The following is a 13,928-nucleotide window of genomic DNA, read 5'->3' as shown; positions in this document are numbered from 1 at the left end:
AGGACAAGATATAAAACAGAAAGAGCAGAGGGGTTATAAGAGCAGGAAAGAGGCAGAATAATAGGATGAGAGGTTTTAGAAAATACCCTGTTTCAGTGTGGATACGCAGCTGATGAGGAAATGTAAAGTGATGCCAATATCTATTGTAATAGAGAGACATTTAAAGCTGATGATGTTATCTAGAAACGTAATGAAAGTATGTAATCGAGATGATGTCAGAGGCCCAACTGAAGTATTGGAGGACCTGAGATGTTTATAGGTGGAGCAGTGTCACTGAAATTGTCTTTGACCATTCAGTGTGTCCTAAACAGCCGTTTGAAATGTGTGCGGTTTGATAAACCAACATAACCTTCTGATTAGATTTTGAATAATTTGTGAGGCAGCTAAATTTGTTGCAAGAAAACACAGAGTTGGCAGTTTTAGCCCAAAGTGGAAAGAGTTCCTTAACAAATAATGTCTCGATAAAAAAAAAAAATTGTGAAAAAAAACATATGAAACCGTAATAATCTTTTGTCTTTAGGTTTTGTCTGCTGTGGTCAGGAGTACATCAACTCTTCAACCTCTCTTTGCTGCGTGGGCAATGATGGATATCCCACAATGCACCCTGCTGGCAACGCCACGGTGACGCTGCAGTGCTGCGGGTCAAAGGTGATACACCAAGGAGAGGAATGCTGCAATGGGATTGGCTACGACCCCCAACGACATGTGTGCGCTGCCCGACCCACACCTGGTCTCCTCATACAGGTGTGTTTTTATGTGAGACAATGTGTGTGTGTTTGAGTCTAAGATAGTGCATCCTTTTTTTTCTTGTTTACACTCTGTGTTTTGTCTGCTATTATAAGTGCCACAGATGAGAAATCCGTCATTTGTGTCAGTTTCTTTCTAAATCTTTTACACTTTATCTTTGTTGTACCTCATGAGTTCTTGAAGCGGCTGCACCACTGCTTCATCACGTCTTTGCAGCAGTTCAGCGTCCACTGTTGTATTCCAGATGTTGAGTGTCTTAAAGCAGTTTTTTTTTCCTTATTGTGTTTAAGACAGACTGAAAAATTAAAAAAAACAAAAAGTGACATGAAAAAAAAACATGCATTCATATTATATCCACTGTTAAATGTTGTGGGAGTTTTTTTAATCTACTATAGGTGTTGCATTCACAAGCAAATTTGACATTAATTTCAGAGATGCAAGCTGGTCTGACCAAAAAAAAAAAGAGAGATCTAATGCACATAAAGATACAGAAGCAGAGTAAAAAAAAAAAAAAAAGAGCACTGCAAGTTAGATGCTGGACTTAAACGTCCAGTAAATTCTGGCACATCGGCTGTAATGGCAGAGCCGATCGTCTCCAGCAGCCCAGTGGACATTAGGGGTTCGATAGAATCTCTCCGTTTCTCTGGTAAACTCACTCTCATTGTCACATCAGGAGTTGGGGACTGGGCCATCTTCCATTTATCAACTGGGGTCATGTGGCGTTTGTGTGTTTCTGAGTCAGCGGGAGATGGCACATGCATGCACACATACACACACAAACAGGGACAAAGGGTAGGAACTCTCATTAGCTCTAATGATGTTATTAAGGGCCATGTATACCACACATATACACACACAAACAGCACATAATACATATGTAGCTACATTCTGCATGTGTATGTGTGGAGGATTACAGGATTAGTGAACTTCTGTTGGATAAGTTTGTCTAGCTGACGACTCACTTAAAGAAAAATAACCATTCTGAATACCTTAATTTCACTAATCTACCTTTTTTCCTCTTTCTCCTCTGATCCTGCTGTTTACTGTTCTGGTACATATTTAACTCCTCCTTCTCCTCCCCTTCATTCTTTCCGTTTATCTCCGTCTCTCTGCCTTTTCTCTGTGCAGCACCAGTGTTTAAAGGGTGCTGTGTGTCCCGTAGCTGCAGCGTCTACAGCTTACTGTGGCTCCTGTGACCTTGATCCATCTACGACCGCCTGCACATGGGTGTTGTCGGCACAGCCTGACACACAGTCCACAACGTACTCCCCATTCATCAGCCCCACGCAGGAAACACTCGCTACAGGCCTGTCTACACATACAAACAGAAGTAATAACAGTTACAAAATGCTAGACGCATACAGTCACACGCACGCTGAGAACAAGCAGTTCGAGGGGAGCCTGTGCCCGTCACACGAGGAGGTTGTGCACAGCGGAGATGCCGGAAAATACACCTATACAGGTAATGTATCTATGTTTGCTGTAATTTAAAAGAATTGTTACAGGGAATGCATCAGATTTTTTTTTTTTTTAACCATATTCATCCAGTAATGACTACTTAATGCTGTTCTGCATAATGTTTTCATCACCTTGTCAATGCAGGTTTGCTGTTTTATTGTCTATGAGACAATATTTAATGCTTTAAAGGCCTGAAGGTATTTTTGTGGGCTATCTGTTCAAGTTCTGATTTTCTCATCACACCTTCACACTGTACTCCGCCTCAAACATCTAGGCTTGTTAGTATTTTTGAAAAATCGTTTCAGCTCTTGTAAGTCGATTCGTCTGGCAGGTTATACGAGGTGTGTCAGAAAAGTTTCAGGACTGGTGTCACAAAAGATATATTTCAAATCCAAACTACAAATTATCCCCTTCTAAGTAATCCCACCTACCCAGCCTTCTCTGCCACGCCGCCATGCACTCCTGGAAGGATTCTTCCAGGATCCTCCGCAGCTCCGTCGTCACAGCCATCTTGATGTCATCCACGTCTTCAAAACGGGTCCCCTTGATGACCCCCTTGAGCTTGGGGAAGAGGAAAAAAATCCTACAGAGCCAGGTGGGGTGAGTAGGGAGGTTGCTCCAGCACGGTGATGTTCTTCTCAGCCAGGAACTGTTGGATGCTCAGAGCATTGTGAGCAGGCGTGTTGTCATGGTGAAGCAGCCACGACTTGTCCTGCCACAACTCTGGCCTCTTCTCGCGCACTGAACGAAGCAAACGCTGCAGGATCTCTTTGTAGACGTGCTGGTTGATCGTCTGCAGGGGAAAACTGGTGGTTTGTAGTTTGGATTTGAAATCTATCTTTTGTGACACCAGTCCTGGAACTTTTCTGACACACCTCGCACTTAGTCCGTTATTTCTTTTTCACATTTTTAGTTTTAATTGCCAAGTTATGTAGCATGAGTGAAACCACACTTGTGCAGCTTGATAAAACAATGTACAATTTACAATGTTTTGTACGTAAAATATAAAAACTACTGAATAAAATCTGCAGCATCCCCCTTTAAACTCACTGAATGTTTACTTGATGTCAGTATTTTTCTGTAATCCAGTTGAGTTTTAAACATTTTGACCACTCGTGATGTATTTACATTGCCGGCCTTTGATGTATAACTGCTGTAAATTAGAACTCTCACTTCAGTCCTCTGAGACGTAGTGAAGAATAACTAATATAGAATAGCCATCTGTGAAACATGACGCTCATAGAAATTGCGACCCTGCAGAAACCAATTCTGCATTTACTCTAAATGTGGCAGCCGCTACAATCAACGGGCGCGCAGACAGATGCCCTTCCACGCACACTTTCACACACACACACCAAGACAGCTGCTGCAGTGTACATTAATAGCTGTAACATGGTAACTCTCTCTGTGCTGTACACTTGTGTGTCATTAAAACTTAGTGATGGGCGTTTAAATGCCATTTCAACATTCTCCACTATTTATCAGCCCAAAGGGAGTAAGAGCGTGTGTGTGTGTGTGTGTGTGTGTGTGTGTGTGTGTGTGTTTGTGTTTGTGTTTGTGGGCGTGTGTGTCGTGATTTTCAGTCTGTCCACACATTATTTATCCGGGTAGTTACGTCTGTTTAATCAAGACTAATTGTGGTTGTGGATGCTATGTGTGTGTGTGTGTGTGTGTCTGGGTGGCTGTGTGCTCGTAATGACACGTGTTTTGTGTGCGTTTGCGTCCAGTTAGTTACTATTTCAGTGCCCCTCTGAAGTGAATGTAGTTCTGTGTATGTGTTTCAATTACTTTGTGTGAGTGTGTGTAGCATGGGGCGGTTAGGATAAGAGTTTCTAGGCGATGCTGTGACACCATCTGGGCAGAGGCACATAAAGCTGTCGCCACCCACCATACACCAGATGTTTCTCATGCACACACACACACACACACAGATACACACACACACTCACATGCAGAGTATCATGCTATACTTTTCGGGGGAGAAAAAAACCTGAGGTAGATCACACCCAGATAGCTCCACATGTGGACCGAGCATCATAATTACAGCGTATACTGTATTGTCTACACACAGTTTGTATTTCTAATATTTCTTAATCGAACACAGGGTTTCTAGCATGTGTCTGTGCTCAGTGTTCTATTTACATCTGTGTGTCGCTGTGGGTGTTTTGCTTCTTCAGTTATCACAGTAGTAAAGACAAGAGTCCCAGACTGGCAGTTACAACCTGGTCTCATTTACAGCAGAAGTCCCTTTACACTCCTAAAAATAATGCACATATGCGTGCAGGTACATCTGTATGTATATATGCAGCTGTATGTATACCTCACCAGAAGGGCTGTAACAAGCTGTCCGTCACAAGGCTTCAGTCGCGGCCTGACGTTTACAACGCTGCGCCAGTGATAGTGCATATATTTGTTATATCCTCATGTAGCTTACGTTTGCACCTCAGCTCCCAGTCTTACTGCAAAGGTGCAACTATTATTATACAAACCACACATGTTGCATAAAAAGGCAAAAGGTTTTAAAGGATTTAAGGGCACAAATCCATCTGGATTATTTAGCTGCGTACTATCTTTACATTTGTAATGTACTTCCTCTGAGAGCTACACAACATTTTAAATCCCTTATTTGACAATCTTCTTCCCATTCATCAGTATCATTCATTAAAATCAAGCAAGTGCACCAACAAGTCAAATATTAAGACATGCAAAGTCCATGTTGGTCTCCTTTCAATTCATCTCATATTTCTTTCCCCTTTAAAGTTGCTGTATTTTCAATGACATCAGCCCATTCTATATTAAATTTGACAAACTCTATATTGTTTGAAAGCACAAAGTTCCACAATTTGAGGTGTTTAAATGGTTTTAGAGTTCTAGTGCCACAGCTGCAATTGTTTCTCATCAGTCCTAGCAGTGCACATACAGCCCAACAGTACTGCTCACTGTCAGAGTCCAATGAAAAAAATGGTTCTAAACTTTTCATCTTGTTCAGTAAAAAAGAGGGTAAATGTTAGGGGCTAATTAATTTTTCCCTTGCTCCCCTTTTCTGTCTTTCCTCCTTTCCTTACTCTGAAACAGACTCTGACCTGGAGCCTTTTACCACCTATGAATATAGAGTGAGGGGCTGGAACAGCTTCGGTCGAGGCTCCAGCGACGTTGCAACAGTGACGACCAGCGAGGACAAACCGTGGGGAGCGGCACCGCCCCGCTGGAGCCGTCTAGGTGAACGAGATGACATCATCCAGTTGCAATGGCAAGCTCCCGCCAGACCTAATGGTTTGTATACGTGTGTGTGCAGATGTTATGATAGTAGTAAAAAACCCAGTGATAAAAAGTCTTCTCTGTAGATGTGGTTCAGTTTAATTAACTCCAGTAAAGGTGAATTCATGATCAGATGCAGACTCAAATACTGAGAACAAAATCTAATAGTGGTAATCCAATTTAACTTTTTTTTTTTTTCCCCTATCTACCAGGTGAGATCACCCACTATGTTATACTGCGGGATGGGCAAGAGCGCTATCGTGGTGATGAAAACAGTTTCACTGATGTTGGTGGGATCAGGCCTTTCCAGGAATACAGTTACCAGCTGAGGGTCTGTAACCGGGCTGGTTGTACTGACAGTCCAGAGGTAAAACTACATGTCTGTTTGGTGTCGGTGCTGTTTTACTGTTGCGAGATTAAGAAAATCTTATGTGGCTAACTTTTTTTATTTTTTTATTTTTTTATTGTTTATTGACCGGACAATGTACAATTACATTATGCTCAAGAGCAAGGATGCTTGTACCAGACTATAGCTGTCGAGCTAATTTCCATCTGTAGTCCTGGGGAAGGGGCAGAGGTCACAGTGACATGTTTACAGTGCAGTCAGTGTTTCACACACATTCATCCATTCGTCACAAAAGGAACATAGAACATACATCACTCAACAGACTAAGTGCATAATCACAATAAGTATTAAAATAGGCATCAGATATTTGTGTCATACCACAAGGCCGGAGTTACAGACACATGTCTCGGGGCCCTAAAATTACACTAAAAACATTTATGAATGCAGACATCTCTGGTTTGCGAGAAACCAATCTTTAACTTCTTTTGTGAAGCTTCTGGCGTTGTCTAAGCTCAGGATTTCTTGGGGGAGCGCATTCCATTTCTTTGTACCTAGACAGGAGAAGGCAGACTGGGCAAATGACATTTTGCATCTTGGAATGTTGCAGTGTCCCCTGGTAGCTGTTCTGGTTACTCTTCTGGCCGTTTCTGCTGTCTGATATACAAAAGCTTTGAGTGGGGGAGGGGCCAGGTTATGGACAATCTTAAAAATTAGTTTAGATAAGGAGATGAGGTTATCGAACTACTTATGCCTAGCAAAAGTATTACTGCATCAGTACTCATTTTTAAAAGTCTGGGCTTGCTGGCATATTTATTATCTGCAGCAGCCCTTTAGATACCAAATAGGTGGCTGGCACTGATAAGCAACACTTGCAATGCTTTGTTGGTATTTTCTAGTAATTTGGCACAAAGAGACAGTAAAACATTACTGGTTGCCCCTACAGTTGGAAAGAGAATATCTGTTCTGTTGATTCCCACTGTGTGCTGTTTGATTGTCTCTCTCCTGTAGAGCACTCTCTCTTTTTTACACACTAATACACACACATACTTTACAAAACCTTACTCTGTTGTAGCACCCCATTTCATAATGACATTATTCCACTGTATGATTATCTAATGGCTCCTCTAAAGATGGCCTGGGCTTCACTGAACTAAGCACCACTTTACTCTGTAGTTTAGTTCACTTCTTTAATTTAGCCTGAACACTTAAAAGAAAAAGAAGGATGTGTGGAAAAAGTTGTGTTGGTGTGTGCATGTGTGTGTGAAACAGAGAGAGAGGGAGAAATCAGAGGCAACATTGCTCCCTTATTAGCATCGTCAGGAAAGACGCATACACATGTTGGTGCATTGTTGCTTGTTAGTATTTTTGTTGTCAGTGTTTCATCAGGTATAAAAATTTGATTCTTTGCCATTAAAGAAATGTACTTTAATCGTCTCCTATGCACTTGTCTGAACACAAGTGTGCGAAGATCACTTTTCATCTTTTCTCTCAAGGAGAAAACGCCTGGATATGCCACCACCCCACTTCACACTGGCTAAATTTACAACAGCAACCTTGCAGCGTTGGTCTTCTGCAGTTGGCCGCTCATCTGATCCATTGTTTGGCCAGTGGCCTTTCGGCTAAATGCCCTTTTACCCTCTCGTAAAAGCCACCTCAGATGCTGATTTCTAAGCGATGTTTACTTCATAATTCAGGTGCACAGTTGTTCTGCCGAGTGATATTTTACAAATTCTAAATCTGTCTGACCTTTGTTGTTACGAAATTACAGTGTGTGATGTTTCCACACTGTGTGAACTCTGTTCTGTTCCTGTGCTGGAACAAGTTGTTATTTAGCCTTGTTTCCGCTCTCCCCCTGTATGCGAGGCTCTGGATTTGCTGAGCCTACCTGATGTTTGTGATAACGCCCATAATACCTTCACACAGAACTCCCCCTGCTATCTCTCTGGCTGTAGCTGAGCTGATATCACCACAACAATTAATTTCTCCGGCTTAGTGGTGATGAAAGCTCGTGTTGAAAACTGTCTTTCTGGCTTTTTTTTTTAAAGCTAATTTAACATCTCATTATTTTTGATAAGTGCGTTCTTACGTAAAGAGGAAGCCTATAGCTATGTCACTGGAGAAGAAAGAGAAATGTTTTTTGCAGGTTTTGCACTATGGGGACATCGGGATTCTGTTGCTGTTGTAAGCATGTCTGAGTTTCTGCAAATATATTTATATAGACAAACAACAGCACATGTTAATTTGTTAGTTTTATTTAATTTCCAGACATCTTGTTAAAAGCAGAATGACACCCTTTGTTTGCATTACTCCTGTTGGCTCCTGTACCCCCAAAGAAGTTTGATCTGTTGGCATACTTATGATTAGCCCAGGACTCATGAGTAGCCAGTAAACATTTATGGTCACTGATATGTTGCATATTTCTTTAAAAACAGCTTGTACAGTCTGTTTTAAGGCAGGGAGACACTGAATAAAGAATTTTAACTTGTCCAAGTTATATGTTTCACGGGCCATCAAACTACTTCTTAACAGTCCAGCACACACACAGAATGTAGTAATAATTGTAGTCGTTAGATTGTACTAATGCTTCTGGATATACAGAACAAAAATCTGAATAGTCACTTAAACTTTGCGGTATTTATTCAACAAAAAACAAGATCTAAATATTTGCTTATAGTTTATTGCTGATGTTAGCTGCCCTGCTGGTAGACGGTGGTATTACATGTGATGCATTGTCTTTGTTAAATATTAAGGTTAAGTTGCTGATTGTTTTTTTATTGATTTGGTGTTTCAGATGCATGATTTTTTTGCTTAACATATTATTGAATGCTAGTTAGTTTAGCATTCAGTGGTTGTTCCTTGGTTTACTTGGTGGGTCATGCAGCATGCGGCTAAGCTAACCATGATAGCACCTGGTTTAATGTTGGTTTGTTACTTTGTGGGTTGAGCAGCATGAAATGTTAGCGACTGGTTATTTAGCAAATATACTGGCAAGCAGGCTGATGACGATGTTGTAGACAGCAGCAAGTATAACTTGCTACAGTGGGCTGTGTTGATTATAGTCGTGCAGACAGGGCCATTTTCCAGTGAGACTGTGGACAGTAAGAAAGGTTACTGTGTCTTCAATAGCAAGTCATTCAAGTGACACCTGTACACATCGTCAGGCGCTGGGTTCAGCATGAACAGAAACACTTCCGATGATTTTACTGTAGAAACAGCAACTTAGCTGTCTCCTGTGCAGAAAAGCATTTACGTTGGCTATATAAGATCATGATAAAGATCACAGAAGATGTAAATAATGACTGATTTTAAAACTGCTGTGCCGCCTCTGTAAGTTACACACAGTCACTCTCTGGGTTTGGAGACAGCGTGGGTCGTGCCGCTATGTGATGCTACAGCTGTTTAATTATGTCAAAGATAAGAAGGCGGCATTTTACATTTGTTTGTTCAGCACAAGACATTGTCTGAAAGCAGATTTCAGTAGTTGTATGCGACCTGGTAATGCTGTGATAATGAAACAGATGGTGCTGAGCTTTGACAGGATGTAATTTGGATGTCAGGAGGCAAAGCTCAGCTCCAACCCAGTTGAGGTGCAGGTACGGAGGGACTGAGCTGTGGAAAGCTGTTGAACCTTCTCTGCATTGTGGGCCCAACTCATTGACAGCCCAGTTGTTGAGAGGGTGAACAGTCGATGCCCACCCTGATGACCTGAGTAGTGTTTTAAAGCAGTCTAAAGGGATGCCAGGTCAGGACTAGACAATGATGGTGCTGCAGGGCCTCGTGATAGGTCAACACATCATTTGACTTGAACATTGGGCTTTCATAGAAACACTCACCCAACTCTTGGCATACTTTGTATTGAAAATTCTCAAAATCGACCCCTGGACCATCCTGTCAGGAAACTTTATCCATTTAACTGAGAGCTCTGAACACATTCACATACACCACAAACTAAAGTCTTCCATGTTCTGTCTGCCTACCTGCCTGTCTCACACACACACACATACATATGTTCACACAAACAAGCACACACACACTCGCAACAGAGGGTGAGAAGGGAGTGAGTTGGATTAGTTTGTACACCAGTGAAAATTGGCCAAACAGTCCCAATTATGGGATAACTTGGGCTAACCTAATACACCACTGCAATTACCTGGCATCAGCCCCCTCACATACACACAGGGAGGCACGGACAAACAAACACAGGCACACACAAGCGCACACCTGCCGTGACAACAGAAGGTGCTGATCTAATACGGTTGGTCACTTAGAGAGGGAGGAAGAGCGATTGGTCCTCCTCTGTCTTCGAATCCTTTTGTCCTGTTCTCTCCGCTATTTGTCTCCTGTCATTCCCCAGATCTCAGCACTGCAGTCCCCAGTTTCTCACAACTGTTTGCCTTCGTAACCTCCCTCATCCTCGTTTCTTCTCGCCGGTTTTGTGCGTCCTGTCATCCGGAGTCCAACATTTCCCTTTCTCCCTTATCTGTATGTCTCTCACAGTCCCATTTTCCTCTGGCGCTCTGAGTTTCTATTCTTTCGTGTACCGACACAAGGGTTGAATAAAGAGTATCCTGGTGAGGTGTGTGCTCTCATGTACAGTACGGAGCTTTCTGGTGCACACATAAGCATCTAGACTGTATTTCCTGAGCTGTTAACGATTTCCACCATGTCATGTTTGCATATAATTACTAGAAATTAAATATTCAGAATACCTTTTCAGTATAGGATGCATGAATCAAGTATTTTTAGATGTAGCTAGTGACCTAGTTATTCCTCCTAACATCTGACTGCACCTGTGTCAACTCTGAGTACTAATCTTTGCATTCAGAGGTGTGTGAGCATTAAGTTAAGTTCACTGTGTTTCGCTTGCACTCATACACAGCAGGTTTGTTATCTGGCTTTTATTTTCTTTACATTTGAGCAACATCTTGACAGACATTTGAGCTGACAGCACACTGAGGCAGTCACTGATTGATACTACGCCTCCCCTGCTTCATCCTCACCGTCTTCCTCCTTTGCTGTTTCCTCTCTTCTACCTGTTTGTGTTTGCGTGTGTACACCTGCACGTACCTGTGTGTGTGTGTGTGTGTGTGCGTGTGTTTATCTGTGTGCACGTGCTTGTGTGTCTCTTTAGTTGTAGTAGCAGTGCTCTAATTGCATAGCACTGTGTGGGACAGGTGGTGGAAGTGCTAGTGACAGTCTATTAAGGCAGGATATCCCTGTTGCCATTAGCAGCAGATTGCCCTGTGATTCTGTGGTCTCCACATTCACCCAGCGTTCACAGGGGCCCACAGATACCACACTGGGAATTTACAATAAGATGGTCACTCTTATCACTGTACTAAGAAGCTGTAATTTTTTGTTTTTTTTGCATGAGCTGAACCTACTGAGGAGTTGTCATGTGTTTTTTCCCATTTTCTCGCAGTGATATTTAGGATTACTGCTGATTGGAAACTACACATGCAACATAAACACATCTTGCAGGTTCACGTCTGTTCAGAAATTAAATGTATTGATAAAGGAATAATATCCATTCAGAATGGGAGTAATGCTCTAGAGAGAAAATCTGTTAGTCTCCAGTATTCCTACACTTGAGTACTACTCTGGGAAAATTAATTAATGTCTGTACACTTTGCTCAAATTCATTCTCTGCTTCAGTGGGCTCAAGGAACAAAATGTAGTATCATGTTCTGAAAAGTTTTCTAACATGCAAACTGATTTGCAATTGGTAGATTTTCCCCACTGAAATCATACTTATTCAGTTTAATGCTACACATATTATTTCTTTGGTTATCCACGCTGCACTGGGTCTTCATCCTGATAGAGGTCAACAGTTTGAGAGCCCCTGTGTTACAGGATGCTGTCGTCTACAGTGGGACTGCAACTAATGATTTTCACTGTTGATTATTCTGTTGATTATTTTCTCAATTAATCAATTAGTTGTTTGGTCTATAAAATGCTGAAAAACCTTGCTCAGTGTTTGCCAAAGCCCAAGATGACGTTTTATTTTTGTCTTGTTTTGTTCACAATCCAGAGTTAGTGTCATGAAGGAATAAAGAAAACAGAAAATATTCACATTGAAGAAGCTGGAATCAGAAGGTTTTGATTTATTTCCTTAAAGAAAGTTAACCATTAATGTAGTAGTTGGCAACTAATCGATTAATTCATTGCGAGTCTAGTCGACATACCTCTGCTGAACAGTCAGAGTTGTTAAAGTATTGTAGTACTACATTGGCAGACACTAGTGTAGTTTTTTTCTGTACTATAAGTTATAGAAAGTGTGGGTTTTGTTTTATTTGCAACATAAAATGTGCTCCTCAAGCAAAAAAAAAAAAAAGATGAGTATCTTTCTATTTTTTTCATTATTTATTTATTTTTTGGTTTCATTTTATTTTATTTTTGAAAAGCGGGATGCATTAAATCACCAGGAAGCATCTTCATTTGCTGTCAACAAGATCTTTATTACCTGAGAAAGCAGAGTCCTGAATTTGAATGCACTTTTTATGAGGTTATGATCATGTTAATTACGTTAATAAATGATCATAGCAAGAAATCCATCTGTTTTATGCACCTTTTACATTCTGTAAAATATCAGAAATCTGTTGTGTTTTATATTTTGGTGTGTGTTAAATTTGTTTGCATCTGTGCGTGTGTGTGTTTCCGTGCCTCCGCCTATGTCCGTGTGTGTGTGTTTAGGTGGTGGCAGTGACGGTCCGCGGAGTCCCAGAGGACGTGCAGCCTCCAGTGGTAACAGCTGTAAGCTCCTCCTCCCTCCACGTGAGCTGGTCTGAACCCACTCGTCCCAATGGAGTCATACAACGGTACCACCTGAACCAGACCGGTGTTGGAACCGTATTTACTCACACTGACGGACCCAGAAATCACACCCTGACTGGTAAAATACACATTCCATCATTCTACCTGCTGTCTTCCCTCAGATCTCTCTCCTGTTTTGCTTTGTTTCTTCCTCTCTACTCTCTCCTTTGGATTTTCTTTTTTTAGTGCCTTCCTCCTGCTCTTTTCTTTGTCTCCATTATCACCCTTCTTGTCCTTTCTCTCCTCAGCTGTACAGTTCCTCTTTTTTTTTTTGTCCCTCCCCTTTTTTTTCTTCCCCCTTTTGCTCTCATTTATTTCTCCTCTCTCCTCGTGTCTCGTTCGTTTGACTCTCTCCTTCTTCTCACCTCCTCACCCCTTTCTTCTCTTCTCCAGCTCTTCTCCTCATCCTCTCTGCTGCCCTGTCCTGCCCACTCCTCCTTTGTCATATGTTTATTATGTATACTGGTTTGTGGAAGTGATCTTTACACCTGGTTTTCTCTCCCTGCTCTCTGGCCCTGCCCCTTTCACATTCATAAATACACTCATATGCACACAGAAGAAACGACACAGCAGAGAGATGTTCACACACTTACCCACTTGAGGAAAAAAAAACAAGTAAATTTACAAACACTTTGAGACCCGGAGCTCCAATAAAACACTAAAAGTAAAGCAGGTACACAAAAGACGTGCCTTAATATTGTAGATCTGCACACGAACACGGCGGTGTCAGGGCTGGGTGATTTGTGAGTCTTGTTTTATCTACCCTGAGGAGGAGCAGTGTTTCTGGCCCTCTGCCATCCGTCACAACACAGACACACTTACTCATGCAGACACAAACATCTGCATGAAGCACTGTAAAGCCAACGTTGGTTGTCTGTATTAAAAGGGAATATTTTAGAGAAAACAGGCAAACACAAATAGAATATTATCGCTTTAGACATACTTGCATCTCTTGCGAGTGGAGCAGCTAAAATCTAAAAATGTTGAGTGCTCCAAAGCTGATTTGATTACCCCCCTTTTAAATTTTTTACACGCAAGAATCAAGCGATGACATCTTTGGAAGCAGAAATTCAGTGGCATTTCTGCTTCGCAGCTCTCCTCTCTGCTCTGTCTTGGACTCAGACCAGGCATCAGCTTTGCCAGTAGCCAATAGACTATTCCCATGGTGCCTGTGGTTGGCTTGTATGGTCAGGAGTTGTGTGCATGTGTGTTTGTATGTGTAGGCACGAGGCAAAGCAAACAATGCCAAATAGAGATGGTAATGTGCTGTAATACTGTACCAGCCCCATGTGCCAGTGTAAGCAAC

General features: G+C 41.7%; 1 protein-coding gene across 1 annotated transcript in view; it reads left to right on the top strand.

The window, feature by feature from the left end:
* Positions 1–520: 520 nt before the first annotated feature.
* LOC103371422 (usherin-like) overlaps positions 521–13,928 on the top strand; it is a gene marked incomplete at its 5' end in the record, with an annotated part of 67,663 nt that continues 54,255 nt past the window's right edge. The window contains 5 exons of the mRNA XM_008300747.1: positions 521–744; positions 1,876–2,209; positions 5,281–5,478; positions 5,676–5,830; positions 12,503–12,701. Of these exons, the coding sequence (XP_008298969.1) occupies positions 521–744; positions 1,876–2,209; positions 5,281–5,478; positions 5,676–5,830; positions 12,503–12,701 (1,110 nt within the window). The remainder of the gene's footprint in view (positions 745–1,875; positions 2,210–5,280; positions 5,479–5,675; positions 5,831–12,502; positions 12,702–13,928) is intronic.

Source organism: Stegastes partitus, unplaced genomic scaffold, assembly GCF_000690725.1.
Source record: "Stegastes partitus isolate 25-593 unplaced genomic scaffold, Stegastes_partitus-1.0.2 Scaffold1582, whole genome shotgun sequence".
In the NCBI taxonomy this organism is placed as follows: domain Eukaryota; kingdom Metazoa; phylum Chordata; class Actinopteri; family Pomacentridae; genus Stegastes; species Stegastes partitus.
Note: the sequence above shows the minus strand (reverse complement) of the source record. Positions and strands in the feature narration are given on the sequence as shown.